Source organism: Pyxicephalus adspersus, chromosome 8 (genome assembly GCF_032062135.1).
Source record: "Pyxicephalus adspersus chromosome 8, UCB_Pads_2.0, whole genome shotgun sequence".
NCBI lineage: Eukaryota > Metazoa > Chordata > Amphibia > Anura > Pyxicephalidae > Pyxicephalus > Pyxicephalus adspersus.
In genome coordinates, this window is record NC_092865.1 from 48349520 (window position 1) to 48371761 (window position 22242).

At 40.3% G+C, this 22242-nt stretch overlaps 1 protein-coding gene across 1 annotated transcript in view; it reads right to left on the reverse strand.

Annotated features, from left to right (window-relative positions):
• The window catches only part of PLXND1 (plexin D1), a 77757-nt gene that overhangs the window by 23875 nt on the left and 31640 nt on the right, over window positions 1–22242 (reverse strand). Inside the window, exons 5-21 of the mRNA XM_072420497.1 lie at window positions 21598–21727; window positions 20710–20884; window positions 18652–18760; window positions 18158–18254; window positions 10943–11047; window positions 10267–10356; window positions 8722–8815; window positions 6260–6423; window positions 6028–6179; window positions 5664–5763; window positions 5092–5231; window positions 4791–4964; window positions 4323–4413; window positions 3872–4141; window positions 3632–3781; window positions 1803–1917; window positions 1425–1532 (exon numbers count right to left, since the gene is read on the reverse strand). Coding sequence (XP_072276598.1) covers window positions 1425–1532; window positions 1803–1917; window positions 3632–3781; window positions 3872–4141; window positions 4323–4413; window positions 4791–4964; window positions 5092–5231; window positions 5664–5763; window positions 6028–6179; window positions 6260–6423; window positions 8722–8815; window positions 10267–10356; window positions 10943–11047; window positions 18158–18254; window positions 18652–18760; window positions 20710–20884; window positions 21598–21727 — 2264 coding nt within the window. The remainder of the gene's footprint in view (window positions 1–1424; window positions 1533–1802; window positions 1918–3631; window positions 3782–3871; window positions 4142–4322; window positions 4414–4790; window positions 4965–5091; window positions 5232–5663; window positions 5764–6027; window positions 6180–6259; window positions 6424–8721; window positions 8816–10266; window positions 10357–10942; window positions 11048–18157; window positions 18255–18651; window positions 18761–20709; window positions 20885–21597; window positions 21728–22242) is intronic.

Here is a 22242-nt window from a genome sequence, read left to right on the forward strand (position 1 = left end):
AAAAAGAACCAAAAGAAGATGGAAGCCGGTGCAGTGAAATTAGATCTGTCCTGGAAAAAGTTTATGAGCTTCACAATGATGAGAACTGAGGTCCTGGCTTCCCAATTCCCACAGATGCTTCACGTTCCGTCCAAAATGCAGAATACAATGAAACTTTAGTCAGAGTCATGTGGCCACACACATTACAATCTTTTGATTCTGATTTTGTTTTTATATATATAAAATAATATTAGGAAAATCTGCATGTTAAAAATTAAAGTTGCCTTAATCTTGAAAGAACCAAGCTCCTCTGGGGAGGAGACTTAAAGTCGTCCAAAGACAAAGGCCTTGTGGTAGCCACAAAAGTTACAACGTTCAAAAATACAAATGAGTAAATGAGAACCAATCTTAAATTCAGAATAGTAGAATTGTGGCAAGCTTTAGACTGTGAGTTTCTTTAAGGTGGAGACTTCAGGTCATCAAAAGGTTAAGGTCTGGTCATGATGGGTAGTCTTATAGTTGTAACTCTTTAACCAAGACAAACTCTGCAGTTGTTTCTTTTTGCACATCAAAGCACAGCTTGCTCCAGAAGTTAATAAATGTCTGGGCTCCATATTTTTTTTTTTTTGCTTTGTTTGTGATTAACTCACAGTGAGGATTTTATACAGTAACTGACATCATGCTGACTAATAATATGTTGAGACAAACATCTGTCCTAATTGCATTTATTAAAATAATGTACCGGTTCCGACTTACATACAAATTCAACATAGGAACAAACCTACAGTCCCTATCACGTATGTAACCCGGGGACTACCTGTATATAAAGTCTGCATTGGATATCCAAATTTATCCTGTACTGTATGTAAAACATAATGAAAATTGAATTCAGATTAAGTACCTGTGCTAAGTTTTAAATTGTAGGCTCCTTTGGGGCAGAGAAATAAGGTTATGATGGCCATTAAAAAAACATTTGTTGGTTTCTCTTTTTTTAATGACAACCAGACCAGACAAAAGTTTAGTTGCCTTGACATACGTTGTGTGTAAACAAGAATTTTACTTGTATTTGTGGGAAGATTTAGCTTGTTGGCTCCTTTGGGGCGGAGATCTAAATTCATCCAAAGACAAAGCCTTATCATAGCGCTCAGTTACCACCTGACTGTTTCATTCTATTTATATATATATATATATATATATATATATATATATATAAAAATATATATAAACTTTTTGCCTTCATCTGTAAGTCTTATACATAAATAAGAATTTATGTACTCGAATCCAGAAGATTTAAATGTGGCAAGCATTAGATTGCAAATTCCTCTGGGGCGGAGACTTAAGCAGCTGTTTCAAACACATTGCTGTAAAATACAACTGTAATTGAGCTATTGAAAATGATTGTAAATAATGTGTTACAATTCATTGATCACATTACACCTAATTACCTTTTCTGATTTCCTCCCGGATCTGGGACTCCATCTCTTCCATCTGTACGAGCGTTTTCTGCCAATAGCGCTCAGCTCGTCGGCTCTTGGTGCAAAAGACAAACAGAGCTGGGAAAGAAGACAATCAAATAAGTGTTTCTGGCACAATGCAATCAATGTGATTAATCATTATGATAAACTGACTTTATTGTAAATGTGTTTTGCAATATCTGCCGTCACACACCATTGTATATATTGTTCACAATGGCAAAAATCTTTGCAACAAATTCATAAAAATAATAAAAATATATACAGAGAGGCACAAAGCTTAATAAATTGAAAACCAGATGTGGTGTGAGGTTTGCATATACAGTAAGTACAATATGATCACTCACTTACCGACCACAGACAGCAGCAACAATATGCTGCAGATAACAATGGACACGATGATGGATGTGTCTATGCCGGCAAGATGAAGCATGGTGATGGTCTGGTTGAATTTCCCAACTTGTATCTACAGAAAAAGAAGGTTGTATGGTTATTAGAGTCATAGAATCCACGTATATCCAGATATGATGAGCCTGAGCTGCAGGCAGATGATATTGTATTGCAAAGTGATGTGACACTTAAAACTGTGGATGACAGCCAGATGCCAACACTTCGTTGGCAGAGGAGGTAAAAAAAATGTCACTTATCAACTGGAGGAAAAGTTACAGAGATGATATTTAACAATATCAGTGCAGAGATTGATATAGAACATATGATTCAGGAATAAAATGGAGGTGAGAAAGCGGGATCTGGAGGATTTGCTCTATCAACATGGGCAGAGGATGAGGAAATGGTCCACCACCTATAATATGGTGGTGACCAACCTCAGTGGTGGTCCCCAAAGGGCTAAGCATTATTTACTATTGAAGATATGTAATGCTACAGAAGGTTGTCATTGACTGTAGACATCCTTTAGGAGATGATCAGAAACTGTGGATGTGCCATAGTTGTGGTTGGAGACTCAAATCCGGCTAAAGGAGCCAGAAACTGCTGGAGATCACCACTATAGGGTCTTAGGGTTCTATGGGGCTACATTAGGTCCTTGGGCAGCAGGCTGGACCCAATAGGATACAGAAGGACCACAAAACACAAAATGAATCCCATCAACAAAATGATGAAACCATGAAAGAATCCCATTCCTTTTTATTTGAGTCATATCAGGAATTTCCCTCCATTATTACACGCTCTGCCCCGCACATCAGAGTTTTAGGATTTTCTGCCTCTGCAATAAAGTAATCTGGACACTTTATTTGGCTGCAGAAAATTGTTGCAGAAATACAGCCAAAAAATCAGAACAAGGGATATTCATTTTATTTTTGCCCTCTCTGTTGAATCTCAGACGTCACTTACTGACACCATGTGACTTGCGTCTCTTACCAAACGTCTGCTATTCAGCTTTAGGTCATCCAAAGACAAAGACCTTGTCAGTCCGCTGACACTGACATATTCTGTTCCGGACAGTGAGGGAGAAACCTAAACAATTGGCTTAGTGGACTCTGCCATTATTAATAACCACGTTCCATTGCCGTGGGCTTTGTGTGCGCTGCTGTACAATGCTTGCTTTGGTTTTTTGGTTTGGGCACTTTCCAAAGCCCAATAAGTTTATGACATGGAGGAATAGTTTAATTAACGGGTGGCCGAATGTAGCCGATTATTGCCAAGACATGTGACACAGTTGGCCGTTTGCTTGCCAAGGTCATGAAAATATCTGGCCATGGAGCGATAAGTTAGAAGGTAAAGACAGATTCTCAGTATCTGAAATTTCTATTAACAAAGCAGAGTTCATAGAAGCTGGAATGTCATCATGTGATAACAAGTGAAGTAACCTTTTCCATGGAGAATAGTAATCAAGATTGAGGAAAATGTTGGTGCTATGAAAAAGATGGCAACATTTGGCAATGGGCAGGGGATCTGATACAGGTGTCTATAGGTTTTGTCCCTTCCTGCAGTGAAAAGATAAGCAGAAGACTGATAAGCTCATCTAAGTAACTCTGCCTTCCAATCAGCATTCTCCTTATTGGAATTGGAACCTTTATACTTAGCACTTTCCCAATCTAAACTCTACTGCACAAAGCTTGCAAGAGGCTTATAAAATGTCAAATGATCCCAAATTACAATGATTAAAAAGACGTAGTTTGGTAAGGCAGCAAATGTTCTAAAACATACTCCAAAATACTTACAGTAACAGGTAGGTAGCGTTCCGATGAACTCAAGGACTCGTTGATACTGCAGTGGATGACTTTGTCATTGAAGACTATTAGCTCACATGGAATATGGCCAACCTTGACTTGATACTCATCCTCCCTCAGGCCCAGGTCATCAAGTTCTTTCTGCAAATAGACAAATAGATATTAGAAACAAATTTGGTTGTTCTTTATTTTTCCGAAATATGAATGTGGAGTCATGAATGAGTTCCTCACATGTATCACCAGAGTCAGAGGTTCTCCAACATGGTGTTTGATTAACTTCTCCTTTTGGGCGGTGAAGAACATGGGGTCGGGTTGATATTCCAGGCTGAACTTGCTGTCTATGATTGCCCTCTCTGTTGGGTCATCTTCAAGATCCGCGTTGGAAAGGTCATAGACGCCATTGACAAGAAAGGCCACGCTAATGTTTTTTTTCTCCAATGTGTTGTTGGGGGCGGTGGGGGAAGGACAGGTGATCACAGTGTCACTGATAACTGTGCAGTTCTAGGAATAAGGTTAAAGAAAACCATCAAGATTGTGATTTTTTCAGTACAGTTGACCAAAAACCAAAAGCCAAAACCTGCCCCACAACTCAATTACTACTTTGGAGAGATTTCCAAACACTTCCTGTTGTGTAAACAGGACCTTTGGTAAAAAAAAAACAACTGTCAGTAGTAATATTTACCATTTGTCCTCCATTATGGTTTTTAATCTTTATTTTAACATCTTGAATCAGGCTGAATCGTTCTCCAGTAAGTGTAATGGTTCGGCCTCCACTACAAAAAAAAAGAAAATATGTCAAGGTTTCAATACTTGGCTTGGGCGATTAAACCCATACGCTCCAGTGACCCAGCAGGCTGAAAGTCAGTAATAGTAGTCACCAAACTGGCCACACCATGTCTTTATGGAGCTGGCCTTATACTCCAGGACACAGTCATGGTAGAACCTATAATAGGCTTCACCAAACTGTGACCACAAGCTTGGATGAACACGATTTTTGAAAATGTCTTTATATGTTGGCATATTAACAGCGACGTTTACTAAAAACACCTGAGCTAAGTTATTAGGTCCACATCCATGTGGTCATAAATTGTACTTCTAAAGGGCTCAGAATCTGCAGTTTTAGAACAACCAGGTACATTCTAAGACTCACCTCATGTGGCTGCTCCTTGGCTCCATATTTCTGATCACCGGGTTCTCTTTGTACTGGAAAGTGAAATTCCCATCCAGGCAAGACCTTTTCTCAAACTGGACACAAACTGTGACATTCATGTTGGGAAGGGAGCCCATCGGTGGAACGGTGCAGCGGATGCTATTCTCTGTACGGCTAAAAAGAGGAGAACAGTACAAAGTGTCTACTAGGGCAAGAAAGGACACAACAAAGAGATTTCAAAAAGATCTCAGCATTTAAAATAGGAATTAACTGGAGGTCAAAAAATATTATGGAGGCTCACACAAGATCTCTGCATTCCAGAGTGTCATCAAACAGGACGCGTGCTTCTCCACCGACGTCAAGCCGGTTCCCAGAAATAGTCATTTTGGTGCCTCCAGCTCTTGGGCCAACACTTGGGAACATGGAATCGACCTTTGGAACCTGAATGGCATTAGAATGCAATGACACACCAAATTATCACCACGTAAGGTTCTCTGTATACAGGGGTGTTTTTAAGGGGGTATCAAGAGGGATCGGAGACCTATGATTTTGCATTGAGAATCTCAGCAGCGACAACACTGGATTCACGCTGCTGGTAAATGCCTGGAGGTGCTTTAACATTGAAAATATGGTGAACCACTGCCATGGTACTGCTTGGTGTGACTCCCTATCTAAACAAAGCCTACTAGAACACATATTATTTTGTGTGAAGATTCTCAACTTCTTTATTGGTAATTTACAGAGCGGGAAAACGCCAGCCAACAACCCCCCACCCTACCCATACCCCTAATTTAACTGTAGCCCCAGCGCTTATCATTGAATGGGGTGACCCAATTGTTGGCCAACTATCTATAGGTCCCACTATGCCCTTACCATGAAGGAATATTTCTCTTTTGAGTTTCCCCCTCCGTTTACATCCAAGGTCACCCAATCGCTGAACTCCCATGCAGATGTCTCTGTCATGCATACGATCCTTGGAAAAGGAACCAGATATTAAGGGTTAATTTAAAGAGACACCATTTTTCACACACATTTGATTTCAAGCAGTTATTTCTTATAAAAACATCTTCTATGTTCATTTTTTTTTCCCTCTGGCACTAACGGCCAATCAACAAGCTGCACCTTTAAATTGCTTCTGGTAAATAAAATACAGATATATGCCATTTCCAAAAAATATTACTCCTAAAACTCAGATCCAATCTTGGAGAAAAAATAATAATTTGTAAGAGAAACTCACTCTGATGACACCAGATATCTGTCAGCTATGGGTGTACATGGGACATCTCCGATCTTTACTTTGTCTGTGATGTCAGTGAAGCGGCTGCCCAGATTACGCCCGTGGATTGTAACCAAAGTGCCACCTTGCAACGGTCCGCTGATTGGCTCAATCTAAGGGATAATCAGAAAGTTACAACTACAGATCTGCAGCAAGGTAGATTGGAAGATAGATAGATTTATATAAAAGATACCTTCCAGATCTCCGGAGCAGGGCATGTGTTCTGGACAGGTGATAATTCACTGTTAAGCCTACAGGAGGCACTGTTCTCACTCCAAGTGCACAGATGCCCCAAATCTATTCGCCCTAGGCAGCGGGAGCAGTCTGTGGTCTCAGATGCACAGTTATACACTTCCACTGAAAAAGAGAAACATATACAGGCTTTTTTAATTACAGATTATCAACCAATCAGAAATAAGCTTTCATTACAGTGCATACAAGAGTGGACAAAATCTAGGTTTGGATTGGTGCAGGGTTCCACAGCCAAAGCCTCTTCTTTTAATGTTGAGCTGGCTGCTTTACTTGACCCGTGAACCAATTTAGCTGAGTGAACTGGTAAAGCACCAATAACCAGTTCAGACGCAGCTTGCACAGTGTTCATCATCATCCACCCCTGAACAGGAAGTTCCCTGTGTAACATCATTGCCTTGGTAGGTAAATACTAAACTTCTTTATTAGTATAGCACCTCAGAAGAAACTACATGGCTTCCTTTTTGGATCCCTATTTTACTGGGCGTGTGGATTCCCTCCCTATAAACCCTAGCTTATTATTCAGGATTGAACCAGTTCCTAAGGGTTGGGATGACTGACTTCTGGTTCCTCAGGGGCGGGGCAACTACTCTCAATTGGAGCTCAGGATACAAGTTAGTGTTCCGCAGTGGTTCTGCTTCACAGTGAAAGAGTAACCACTTTTTACCAGTTCACTGTTTTGATAAAGTGGTCCCTCACCAAATCCATTTATAACATTAAAAACTTTTAATGAATACTTGGCGGTCCATTGATATTTGTTTTTGTTCAGGATTCACACTACAGTACATTCACCCAATTGTATGCTATTTAAATATATAAATCCTGGGTCCCTTAAAGAGAAATGACACCTACCCTTCTATTCTATGCCCTGGTACACAAAAAACAATGCCAGTGACATCACAGGCGCACCATGATCATCACAGACGCTGGATTCTAATGCTGACAAGTCACAAAAGGTGCTGCCAGTCACTAGTCTCCTCCATGCAGGTCGCCCTATATTACGGCCAACAGCTTAATACCTTCGACCTCACCTTCTGTACAATAAATGGAACTGAATTTTATTTTTCCATAAAGAACAATAGAGATGTTAAGGAAACTGCACAGGAAACCAGCTGAGGGATTAGACAGAAAAAAAAATGTGTTTCAGTTAGAATGCGACACATGCAGACAGGATTTCAGGGCTCCGTCATGTCTTTTTAATTTATTTATATATAAAAAAAAAAAAGGCGGACTGCTCATATATGGAAAAACGTCTTGGCAGAGCTACAGACGGGAGATTTAGGTTACTTCAAGCGGAGACATTATATTTAATTCAATTTATTGGGGGAATAAGATGCAGCTTAAATAGCAGTTTGGATCGCTCATTCACTGCGGGTTTTGGATTCTCTGTGCTTCAGTTTTATTTCTTGCCTTCCTGCTTGTATTAGCATTGCTGCAACTTTTTGGTGTTTTTAGCAATTGCAATTCTTTTTTTAACATGGACTTTAGTAATAATACAGCAGCACCCCAGCTGCGAACACCCACTGTGGATGCATGCCAACTTGGGGGCTCGTCCTGACTGCTTATCCTCAACGGCAATACAAGTGAAGACACATCCTATGCTAATCACCATTCAATATATTGTATTGATCAATTCCCCATGTAAAATGCACCAGGCTAAAGCCTTTTACCCTATCGCAAGCGTTTACTGTACAGAATGCAACCCCAATGAAGCTAACACAGACATCATTCCCGCTTCTTGCAATCCTTGTTCAGTAAAGCTTTGATTGGGAAAGGTTAAAGGAGCATAAGGAGCCAATCAGGTGTGCTGCAGTGCCCATGTGATAACAAGCAGAATGCTTATAGGAAAATAGAAATGAAGCTTATTAGTCTGCTACTTCTCCTTTCACTGTCCAATCACAGCCTAGTGGAGGGACAAAACCTGTACAGAAGCAGAGAAAAATCATGTCCCCTGTCTTGCTAGGGCTGTTTTGGGTGGCAGAGCTGTGTAAATAGTAGAATTGGATGAACAGGAATGTGCAAATGCATTGGGACTTTTTCCCCATAGACTACGCAATATATGTCCTCCCTTATTAACAGTTTACTGTACTGTACAGTTACTCCTCTGTGTGAAGATTTCAGCACTTCATAAACAAATGATTATCCTCCCCCCCTCTGCACTGATAACGCTCTCTGTGACTTTGCTTTGCAGAAATGTTATTATTTGGGGGAGTGCGGTCACGCTCAGCGCTCAGCATTCTGTCTGTGCGATCACGCTCCGCGACCGGCTATCTCCCTGTGCGGTCTCTTTGTATATATTACATCATCTTCTGGAGGAGGCTCGGAACTGTGGTTCAGCCTTCACTGCTGCAGTGAAAATGGAGGTCAGCTATGAGGTTCAAAATTTTGCCAATCAATATAACTTACCGATCACCTTGTTGGGGTTGTCGAGGAATTGTCCGGAATGGTTGATCAGCTGAAGGTTCACTTGAAATTTCTGGCTACTTTCTGAAGTGTGGAGCTAATAAATAATAAGAAAAAAAATAAACAAAAAGAAACAAACAAAACAAAAAAAATAAAATAAAAAACAAAAAAAGGCCAGCATCTTTCCTCTTCTGGATACAAAGTAACTATTGTGATACAAATGTATCAATAGACCACAAACAAGGTATATATATATATATATATATAACAAGATCAATAATGGTAAAAAAAATACAACTTTTTGATTCCAAGTTTTTATATTTATAAAAAGGAAAAGAGAAAAACCTACTTTTACCCACAGTGATGGGAGTTTGTTAGTGATTTACAGACCTTGGCTATGGAGCTCTAATGGGAGGGATGGGAGTATGAAAGTGACCTTATCTGAAACCAGATGTGGTGCTACAGATTGGTTTCATGGAAAGGAGGTCATATAGATATTTACAGAGCTGGGTACCAAATGAGACCCTTCCCTCATAACAAGCTTGTCTTGGCATTGTTTGATTTCAGGTTTGGGCTCAAACACTAATAAAACCTCACCAATAATGAACTGAGGGCTTGAAATCACCTAATATATCCTTCTTTGTAGGTAGTTCTTAGGGAATTTTTGATGGATGGATAGATAGATAGATAGATAGATAGATAGATAGATAGATAGATAGATAGATAGATAGATAGATAGTACAGGCTAATTTCAGGTTTGGGCTCAGACACTACACAGCCCACACCAATAGCAAATTGATGGCTGAAAAATACCTAACAGTCCGTTCTTTGTAGGTGATTCTTAGGGTACTTTTTAAAGATATATATGATATAAAAATGATGATATAAAGACTGATGATATATAGGATGATGATGAGATGATAGGATATATAGATGATGATTTATAGGATGATGATATACAGAATGATGATATACAGAATGATAATATACAGAATGATGATATATAGATGATATGAATGATAATATATAGGATGAATATATTTAGATGATAATATACAGAATGATAATATATAGGATGAATATATTTAGATGATAATATACAGAATGATGATATATAGATGATATACAGAATGATGATATATAGATGATGAAATACAGAATGATAATATATAGGATGATTATAATTAGATGATGATATACAGAATGATGATATATAGGATGATGATGAGATGATACAATATATAGATGGAGATAAACAGAACAATGACATTTTGCTTTCACTCCATGAGTTGACATGCTCTCTGTACATTTTCACAGCTCAGATGACAGAGCCCCTTCTGAAATCCATGGGTTACAGTTTCTTTACCATAACGTGTCCATTATGTATCACCATAGGAGGACACACAGATGCAGTGACACACAATGCTGCATTATATGGAGCACACAGTCCCAGCAGTGTCCTCCCTATAGACTGGTGGCGACATGCAGGGTGATGCTATGGGAACGTATACACAAAGATCGCCCGATAATGGCATGCGGTTATCTTACCAGGACGTTGCTGCACAAGACCGAGGAAGAATTTAACCACTTGGCTGGAAAGGTCTGTTCTGGTCCAAAGTCACATTCCAACGCCAGATCCTAAGAAGTGCGATACACATACAGCAGCTGTTTAGTCTGTATCACATATATGAGAATCTGAATTCTTCTCTATTCTGAGTCAAAAGTTTGTACCACTCAACCAACACAGTGCCTGTTAACACTATGGCCACCTCAGAACAGTTCGCCATAGACACTTAAACTGCATAGAATTTGTCTTTCTGAAGATTTTTGCTCCTCTGGTACAGAGCTATATAAATGTATAACAATAGAGTGTGACAGTGGGGGGACATTAGAGTGTAAGCTCCTCTGTACAGAGACTGATGGAACTGGATCAGTGTTCTCTGTACTGCACCGCAGTATATGTCAGAGCTAAATAACTGTATAATTATAGTGTGCGACTGTGGGGGACTATAGATTGTCAGCTCCCCTGGACAGAGACGGGTGATCTCTGTACAACACTGCGGTATGTGTCAAAGCTAAATAAATGTATAATAATAGTGTGACTGTAGGAACATTAAAATGTTGGCTCCCCTGGTACAAAGACTGATATGACCGAGTACCTGTACAACACTGTGGTATATGTCAGAGCTATTTAAATATGTAATCATTTTGGGCTCTTTTTTACCTGAGACAGGTTGACATTGGCCAATGACAGGGTGAAATCTCTGGCAATCCCAGTTGGTGTGGGGGGCAGGTAGGTAGTTGTTATCTGGGGACAGTCTGTTGCATTCTGTAAGAGAAGAACCATCACATATAAAATTCAGCTCATACAATTTTCAATACTCCCTCCCTCCCCAGAACTAACATTTTTCCATTACAGCATTTTTCCCGCAATGTATATTTATAACACACAGAATTTTGTGCTGTAAATAATTAGTGAAATTGTGCAGAAAAATGTTCGCTTTTTCTAATTTAATGAGTGCTTTGCCTATATGAAAAATGATCGGATCCCCGCCCAGGGCCAAAGCGAGCGCTAAGCACCTTCGTGTTAAAATTTCACATCCTGTGATGTGATTGAACATAACGGGTGACAATTACACAATAAGAGCTGGCAGGAAACCCAAACTTTTCTGTGTATTACAAAAAAAAAATACAAATGATCAAAAACAATAACAAGTACACAGCTTGTTCTAAAAGCCAACCTGAAGTAACTATATATTGTGCATGCTGTGTATTGTATTGTATATATATATATATATATATATATATATATATATTATCACAGATCACAGTATTCTTCTGCTTTTCTTTCCAGGTAGACAGAGCCATCATTGTTCGGGCATCATCCAGGGTTACCATCTACTTCCTAGACTGATATGGCAGCTCAGAGATGGCACAGCCATGTGAATCCCGGTGTCTGTGCAGTTCTTGGCAGCATTCATATATGTCTGTTCAGCCTTTGCTGCAGCCTCACCTTGTGCTTTGTTACATAGTTACAATGTTGCAGTCAGATCACTGAGAAAGAGGATACTGAGGAAATGTTCCTTCTGCTTGCAGAATACTGAGGACATCATCTCAGCCTTGATTGGAAATCACAAATGGATTTTACATGGTAAAACATGGAACTCTTTCCAACAAATGATACTATTGGTGAACATTCTTAGACTGTATGTTCTTCGGGGCAGGGTCCCCCCCTCCTCCTGTGTCACTGTCTGTATCTGTCTGTCATTTGCAACCCCGATTTAATGTACAGCGCTGCGTAATATGTTGGTGCTTTAAAAAATACTGCTTAATAATATTATACATGTTGGGAACTTGACAGGTCCTCTTAAACCCTTACCTGTCTGACCCCTTAACAAATAATTTCATCCAGTACCCTAAACCTTGCAATAAATCCTAAACTTTAGGATGCCCTCATTCTGTATCCTCACCAGGTCATTGGCTGTAGGATCTAGAGATCCATATCACTGGCAAAGATATAGGAAGCCAGTAGAACATTATGGGCCATGGACCCGTCATATCAGCCTGCCAATGCTTTAGAGGAAATCTGTATTTAGAGGCTCTACTCCTTTTGAAAATGCATGTACCTGGCTGGGACAGGACAAGCCTGGAGCTTGTGAAGTCATTTTTTATTGGTCTTCAACTTCAGCCAGTGCTCGAGGGCCACACAGACTGGATTTTGCCATTTTCTGACTCCATTCCATACTTTATTGACCCTTGTCTATAATATATTAAAAATGTGCGCCCCAAGGATTGGAATTGGGGACCCTTGGAGTAGGCAGTGGCTAAATAAGTCTTTGGACAATGAGAGCCAGGCATGCAGCCTTATCAATTATCAGGGTTCAGCAATGTTCCCCGTAAAAAGGGTCAATTGTGCCCATCCAAAATGCTCAGCTCCTGGGCAGATTTTCAGCTGATCTGGAAATATTTTATCCCTGGTTGACCTTAAAATAAGAGAAAAGCTGAGCCCAGGGGTCACAGGACGAGGAAAGCGATCACATGGTCTGACCCACGTGGCACAGGCTGACATCCCTGGCCATGTGTTTTGCCCTCAGCTGCCAAGGCTTCAGGGCGAAGAGGAGACACCCACACAGCAGCAGAGCACCCACAGTGCATTGGGTCATGGAAGGGTTAACTAAACCTGAGGCCCTCCAGCTGCTGGACACAGCATGCCCTGTGGATGGAAAAAAAAAGCAGCCAACATATAGGCTAATTAAAAAGCCTGGCGTGTTTGTAAAATAAACCACTGAACTTATTAGGTTACCAATTAATGTTTTTCCCTTCTTCCAACGTTACATGAGAACTACTCAGTGCCTGGCACCCTCATAAGCTAGGTATCAGAGCCCATTCCTTCCACTCCATTGATCCTGCTCAATCCTGCAAACAGAATTTCAGCCTTTCTAAATTGTAAAATGTGGGAAAGGTGATCACATGGAGTTAGAATAGAGAAAGGAGTCATCCCCATTAGGGCTATGGGGTGCCTGTGTTCCCAAATTTCTGCTTACAGCAACCATACTATATATTTTATATTATGTGCAGGGGGAATTAGAACCTGGGTCAAGTTTTCTGTCTAGGGTCACTGGGACTGATAGTTATGCAAAACTCCCTGGTGGGGACACAAACAGCAATTTCCTAACCTTCGCCATAAAGCAAACCCAAATATCAGTAGTGGAAAAATGCACAAAAAAAGATACAAAAACGCCCTATAAATAGTTCTTGGGAAGAGGGACTATGGCAGGAATGGGGACGCGCTGGCTCGGAGTGGACGAAGCAGTGTGGCCTGACATTTGTCACAAACTCTCCCGGGAATCCACTGTACTCCTATTGTCTCCCCCGCCAAGTTTCCTCCAATTCACAGCTCTCCGCAAACAATGGGGACGTCTTGTAATCTTCCGTTGTGAGATCCCTGCACTGGCAGGTGACCCCTCCGCCAATTATAACTCAATTCCCCCTGGGCTTGGACAAAGGACTTTCATGGGAACTGACAATATGTGGTCAATGACGGCACTAAAAATGTAGTATGATGGGGGGGCTGGGATGGGGAGGAAAGAAGAGGGACCCGAGGATGAAGCCATTTGCAGGAGGGAATGCCCCATTACTGTGCCCAAGGGGACAAAGCCAGCTCCACAAAGACATGGGGTCACCAGTTGGGATTGGAGGAATTTGAATGTCCTGCACAGAGCCCTGACCCCAACCCCACTGAACACCTTTGGGATGAAAAGGAATGGTGAGCCAGGTTTTCTCATCCAACATCAGCACCTGACCTCACCAATGGGGCGAATTCCCACAGGCACCCTCCAAATTTTGGTGGAAAGCCTTCCCAAAAGAATAGAGGTTGGTAAAGATGTGTAGGGGGCACTTTTTATTAGTAGTGGGGGGCAAAAATAAATGAATGGCTATGGAGGGTGGGCAAACCGATATTAATGACCATGGGAGGGCATGGGCCAACCCCATATTACAGGCCATTGGATGTGGCAGTTAACTATAAATGGCCATGGTTTTGAGATGAGATGCCCAACAAGCTCCTATAGGAGTAATGGTCAGGAGTCCCCAAACATTTCACAATTTTCCCTACAATTGGGGTTTTGAGGTTTATAATCCCTCGGTGACCCTCCGATAGAATTAGCAGCAATGTGCAAGGTCAAAGTTTTGCATTCCTGGAGGGCCAGCACTAACTAACTGACAAACAGAGGATGCTAACTGCGCTGCAACTGTTTTTGTATAGCTGCAGCTGGAAATGCCGTACTTCCTTTTCACAAAGGTCACTCATGTTTTATATGATCCATGGAAAGGAATGACTGGGAATATCCCCTACAGTATGCAAACAATTCCTATGATCCTGACCCCAAATTTCTCTATCTGTGAGAAAGAAAAATAGGGATGTTTCTCGGCAAACAAACACTAGGCCTTCTCAAGCTGACGACGGTGTAAATTGCAGCTCAATATGCACAGGGTACTCTTTTACCTTTGTAAAGTACCATACATGGTCATGTGACCCATGTGGGAACCAATTGGTTTGTCTTATATTCATGTGATCATTGTAGACAATTCTAATTGGACACTGAGCTACACACTGTCAGATGTCATCCATCTCAACATGGACAGACTGAGTCCCCAATGGGATTTCACCCACTCTGATGCCCTTAATGGACTTAGAAGTCAAGGTCTATCTGTTGACTGGAGTTAGGATAAGCTCTGCACTCACTTATGTGGAATCATTGGTGCTACACATTGGGGTTTTGGAGCAGGGACGTAATCACTATGGCAGCCATGGCATTATGATAACATGGGTTCGTTTCCAAACAAACCTGCCAGCTCAATCTTTCATATTGCTTTGTACAGACAGAAATTCACCTATTGGGAATACAAACGTTCAGATGTGTTTTACCTTATGTAGGATTAGTCATGGAGGCCTCTGTAGTAAGTAGAGCTAGGATAAGTTCTGGACTCCATGCCTAAAAGCACCAGCTGTACACATTGAGCTTTTGGATTATGGCCATCTAGGTCTTTGGAACCATACGAAAGCCATGGCATGGTGATCACATGGGTTTGTTTACAAACAAACCTTCCAGCCCAAGCTGTCACATTGCTGTCTACAGAGAGGTGTTGTGACAGCTGTGGCCGAGAAGCTGCAACTCTTAAAGGACAATACGGCATTAAAACTTGTAATCAACTTATATATAAAATATAAACTATTTTAATTTACATTGTTTGCTTTTCAATGTAAAAATGATTTTGGTAGGCAAATGACTATTGATTGTCAAATTAACCGACACATACTAAAGCTGACAACTTTGATCTGGTCACCTGTTGATGATGGATGGTCATGAAGTGGTTAAATAATAATATAAACCAATGGTCCCTGCTTTACGAAACCCATTTACATTGCTCTGTCAGCCCAGCTTGGACCACCCTGAATAATAATAATAAAAAAATGATTCCCTTCATCTCCCCAACCATCTGAGAATCCGGAGGAAACAAGCATTATTCAGATGGGCCTTTGCTGGGATGCATCCGACAATATATATGGCCGTTTCCTGTCATTTGTAAACGAACAGCCTATTCGCATGTCAACGCGGCCGAAAAAAAAACCCAGGACATTTATCAGCTGGCGGGTCTGATGCAGCGGATAATTACATAATGAGTTTTCTGGACATCTTTTCCAATTAAGGGCTGAGAGTGCACGGTAAAACGAGATTCAATTTCAGGGCTGGTACAGGGGCCTTTTAACCAGATTACGGCAAACTCCTCGCGGTTCAGGTAAAGCCTTTATTAGACTGTGTGCGTGCGATCACCTTCCCAACACAAAGGCCGGGGGATAATGGGCAACAGATTCTCTTCCATGATTGTCTCTTAAAGGCGAAGTGGCAGGATAGGAAAATGAGAGCTGCTAGTGCTCACCTGGAAGGTGACAGCCTCAATAAAATAATGAAACAAAAAAGTCAAATATTGCAGCTTACAAGTCCATAAATGTGGTGGCTGCATTAGTTTTCATTTTAAAATGGGAAATAATGATCACTTTGAATCAGGTAAGTAATTCATGGCGTTGTTCATTTTGCAGAAATCCATCTTACCTGCCTGATTGTGCTGGGGAATGGTCAAAAAAGCTTTGGTTGCCAACATACCTGGCAAATACAGCTTCCCCTGTCCGTGCCGTGACTGAATGAACTACTCTGTGCCTGTGAAGGAGTTACATCATCCTAGCCTGGCCAATCAGCATAACCACAGATCACAAAGAGGAAATGAAGAAGGAAGAAGATCATGCTGGTGAGTATAGAAAATGTATTTCTACTTTAAGAATCATTCCTTTATTTTCACCAGGTGATCCTTTCAATACCCTAATTCATTTTTCAGGGTGACGACGCTTCCTTAGCATACTGTATAGAGGAGCAGTGTTGCCACCCTAGCACAGGACAACAAAAGATCTCCCTCACACTCTCTTGTGTGTGATGATTTTAGTATTACATTGTTAATGCCAGAGTACAAGTTTAAAAATAAATATTATGTTTGGGATTGGTTTGGGTTACTGATGGGGTTGGGGTATATTTTATTTTAGGGGTTGCATGCTTTGGATAGGGGGTTAAGTGTTAAGGGCTTTAGGGGTTAGGTTATGTGTTCAGGTTAGGAAGGGGAGATTGTTGAAGTTGAAGTAAAGAAAATAAAAGGTTCTCCCTAACCTAATATAATTCCATATACTAAATTAATCAAACAAACAGAGGAAGATATATAATAAATGATACAAAATAGTGATACAATTAGTTTACGTGCTGATCAAGTTTATATCATTCAAAAAAAGTTATCTTCTTACACTAAAATGCGAGGAGAGAACTTAGTAGTTTAGAAACGGTTTGTTAACCCGACGCATTTCACCCTTAGGCTTCCCCAGGGGTATTCGAAGAACTGTGATGGTAATGTCATCTGTGATAGGTATAGGATAGATAACGTAATTCAAAGCTGTCTTTGAGCCACCTACTAGATTTCCGTGCCAGGAACTCCATCATCTGTATTTAACAAAGCCTTTATGATTTCTTTACAACTCTAATGCATAAGGAGGTCTCCTAGTCTAAACCCTGACCACATTTATATTAGCTGACAAGTACTTGACATGATCAGTTTTTAGAAGCCCATTACGTTCTCTATTCTGTACCTATCACAGATGACATTACCATAACGGTTCTTCTAATACTCTTGGGGAAGCGTTAGGGTGAAACGCGTTAGGTTAACACACCTTTTATAAACTTCTAAGTTCTCTCTCCCACCTTTTAGTGTAGGGAGAGAACCTTTCCTGAATTATATAAACTTCATCGGACTAATATCTTTTAAACTTAGCTCTTCCTTCTTATTATGAGAAAAGGGACAGGGCGTACTGCTGTTATATATAAACTAGTACACCATATAAACTAATATTATCACTGTTTTGCATCATTTATAATATGTTTCATGGCTAAAACATAACGCCTGTTTCTCTGTTTGATTAATGTAATATATAGGACAGGGGATGCTATTTGTAAGGAATAGGTTGAGGGTTACATTGAAAGGTTGACATAGGGGGAGGGGGTTAGGTTATGTGGTTGGGGTGGTAAGGGGATTGGGGAAGCTAATTGTACAGGTCAAGGGTTACATTTTAAAGGGGGGTTAAGATCTAGGGGATTATGTTAAATTTTAGGTTTAGAGGAAGGAATTAGGTGTTCAATGCAATTAGAGTCTAGGTAGCAAAGGGTTAATTGTTACAAGATGCCTTTAATTAGAAGATACTTTGTTTTAGCATCACTTTCAGGGAAGATGCAGAATTTTCACTTGCTTTGGGCACCCCTTAGCCAAAAACTACCATGTACAGACTTTAAGTTCCTCAACGTTTAACTCATCTTCTGCTGCATACGGCGATATTCCCATTTCTTACCTGCACAACGGAATCACACTGAAAACTGTTGGAGACGCATTTGTGTTGGTTGACACACCAGCTACAGGGCCAGGCCGATGTCACACAGCTGGTGCACCTACAACAGAGATAGAGATATGAATGAGGCTGAAAGGGTTAAAAAGCAGCAAGGTTAATGAGCAGCCTGTCCATTAACAGCACGATAAAAGCGAGACCGAGCCTTGTTTGCAATAATTGGAGCATTTCTGATGTCCTCCAGTTATGGAGATAACACAAGCCTCGGGCACTCAGTGATTTTATGACCATTCTGCAAGTGGCAAAGGGAAAGATTATTGCACGGTACAGACACCACTGGTGCTTTGGGCAAACTGTGGCCCAGAAGCTTGGCAGACCTGTTGAATGATGGGCCGAATATAAAGCCCCATAAAGCTGTGAACAAAGAAGCAGTGATCTTTTATCTCTTCGACACTTTGTGGCTTTTCATAGCCACCAATATATTCAGATCAAGATCTTACGATGTTTTTGGATGGATGTTCTGGGTCCTCTGACAGTCATATATAACGAAATTGTTCTCAGCAATATGGATCCCTCCAACAGTGATGGCCAGTGTGACGTTTACCTGATCTGCCCATGATATAAGAGGAGACAAATTTCATTACTTTGACTCATTGGGTGTGAACTTTATAACTAGCTGAAAGGGTTAATTAAAAAATAAGAAAAATTCTATGTAATGTAATAAAACCTGAATGTAGTTGCAAAATTCTTTTTGTTCCTATGTTCATGAGACACTAGATGTATACTCGGGTAACTTGCAGGAAAGCAGCGCCTGTGGCTGGATAATGGGGCACTCATTACCCCCTCGAATGCAATTCTGATTGCTTCGGATCTTCTGTGCTCCCATGCAGAGTAGTGCAACCGTGCATTAAAAGTATATTACCTCCTCCAGCTGCAGTCTTCCTCTTCTAAGCACCCACTTGCTGTTTTTCACCTCTATCCTTGGGGCTTTGGGAGCTGAGGTGAGTTATAGTGGGTGGCTGAATGGAGGAGAATCAAGCGCTGTAGGATATATATATTTTTAATTGACTGCCGCTGCACTACTCTGCATGGAGTGGTTGTGCCGGACACACTTGTTATTGGGGAGGAAGAGAATTCTTCTATATGGGCTGCAATTGTTATCGGAGGGCAGTGTCATGGTGGCTCTACTTGCTATGGGTGAGCAGTGTTCTCCCCACAAAAATGTTTTCAGCTGGGTGACCCAACTTATCAGTAACCACTAAAAAACAGCTTGGTGGTTACTAAAAAGTGCTGGGAAGATGCTGTGTAGATGTGGGGTTGCATGATGGCTGTATGATAACTGCTTAGATGGGCAGAAAGATTTCATAATGGCCCTAATAATACTAGTGAGGATTGGGGGACATGGTAGTTGCACTTAGTATTCAACTATAGGTGGAAGGTGATTACTGGGAGGGTGGGGAGTACACAGGGACAGGGGTCACTTGCTGGAGTTTCACATGATTTGTAGTTGTTGCCATTCCTATTAGTACACGATGCTAGTGATGGCAGCCATGATATCATGATTTCACAGTATCCCACTCTACTGAATCTTCCTGAACCTGTTAAATCCAGAAGTAGGTTGATATCTGTCTGATCCCCAAAATGCATCATTGAGCAAAGTAGGGGGGTTTCAGCAGCAAAGAACTGAACAATAAAGGAGCTTTTAGTAAAAAACTGGTAAAATTGTGTGAAATCCTAGTTAATGAAAGTTCTCACAGCAAAAGGCACTGTGCTTGCATATTTGGATGCATAGCAGTCACAAAGTTAAGCCATTGCTGAAAAAATAAAGGGAGAATTTAGGATCTCTCTCTCTCTGGAACTGCTATTTTCCTGGCTGTCAGCAGATTGAATGGCTTCTATACATTTAATGGAAGAATGAGGCAAAAGGGGAATTCTGACTTTGTTATGACATCACTGTTCCAGGTACTGAATTCTGAAAATTAGCCAGGAAAATAACATTTTCAGAAAGTCAGTAAAGCAGCTTTTTAATTTCTCAAAGTTATAATTTTTGAAAAAAGTGCCGACATATTATGCAGCACTGTGCAATAAAGACATAGCAAGAACAACCAATGACACAAGAGCTTGCAATCAAGGAAATAGAAGCTCAGGACTTCTATATAACACTGACAGCTCATTGATTGATTTCACTTGTTGCCTGATGTTCCTCTTCACTCTCAGCTCATTGTGGTTGTGATTATTCATCAAGCGTGCAATCAAAGGTCACACAGAGCCATCGCTCAGAAAAACGTGTAGGATTACCATGGAAATAAACCAAATTATCATTGCAATTTTACGCCAATTTGGATGTTAGCTGTGACAACCTCCTGACCTTTTCCACTTAAAGGGATTCCTTACATGACTACTGCTTGAATATCTGTAGCCAATCACAAATGGAAGAGCTGATGGAAGGCACAACAGATGATATTGAATGTCAATATGGCACCACAGCCAATATGAATGATATTGCTGTCAATATGGCACCACAGCTGCACGTCTGGACTGAGCTTGTTCTGCATTACCTTCATTTGTAGGGAATTCGGGGAATTTTTCCCGAGGAAGGAAGGAGCAATGAGCCCACTGTTGTTCGGCATCATACACAATTCTAGCCGGCAAGTGAACACCGTTCCCGTAGTCGCAAGAGGCGTTCATTAGCTGTAGACTGGGGAGGTTTCCAGTGATTTGGAGGAGGATTGTCTAAGGAGGAGAATTTAGGAAATCATTGGATTAAATATTTTACTTGGAAGATCTATAGATCCCAAAAACATTTGGATAGGATGATCTGTAGATCCCAAAAACATTCTAATAGAAAGATCTGTAGATCCCAGGAACAAACTAAGAAGATCCATGGATTACTAAAAACTTTAATGAGAAGATCTGTATATCTCAAAAACATTCCAATAAAGGAACCTTTAGAATCCCAATAGAAAGATGGATTACAAAAAATATGTACTAGGAAGATTTATAAATCTTAAAAACATTCGAATAAAAAGAATCTAAACATCCCAAAAAATATTCTATTATGATGAGCTATAGATCCATAAGAAGATTTATAAATCCAAAAAACAATCCAAAACGTTGTTTCAAAATCTCCATAGATGTTCCAATAATAGGAGTTATAGATACCAGAACATTCCAGTAGGAAGATCCATGATCACAAAATAATTCTAATAAAAAAATCCAATAAGAGAATGGAGATTCGAAAAATGTTCCAATAGGATGAGCTATAGATCCCCAATTTTTTCTAGTAGGAGGATCCCTAGATGACAAAAACAAAAATGAAGATCTACATCTACACAAACAGAGAGTGGAGATAAATGTGGATAAGCCCAGTTTAATGCGCCACCACCTTTGTATTATTTTCTATTTACTCTGCACTATGTAGATCTGCACACACCTACAGCACTTACCTGAGTCTCCGAGGCAATGTCCATTTCATTAGGGATTATTCTGACAGCTGGACATTGCTGCACCCCTCCTCTTGGGCTGGTCCAGAACGCAGCATCTTCAGAATTAGAGCATTCTTGTTGCATGGAGCACCTGAAATATCCCAAAATAGAGGGTGATGGGGCTTGATTTACATGAATAATCATTGTGGGTCAGCAATCTATTGTCTGTATAGAACTTTAGGGGAATACAGAGAACAAAATTGCACAACCAAGAAGAATATTTAATGACAGAATAGGGTTGATTTACTAAAGAATTGTTGGTTGTTCACATAGCAAATTGTATCTCATTGCAAGGGATTTGGAATAAAACTCTTCTGATGTCTACCATCCAATCACATGGAATAAAAGTTTTTTATTTTATTTTCATGCATATGATTGGGTATTCCTTGCTATCTGAACAATCAGCACATTCACTAAGCCAAGTAAATTATCTCTTGCATGTGATGATTCACCTTGGTAAGAGAATAGCTTTATATACCATATTTTATAATTATAAGTACTTATTTTACTTATACAGTAAATTACCCTCAATATGAATGTCAATTCAAAGAAAGGGTTAAGAATTTTGTAAAATTTATATTGCATTATGTCATTTAGACATCATTA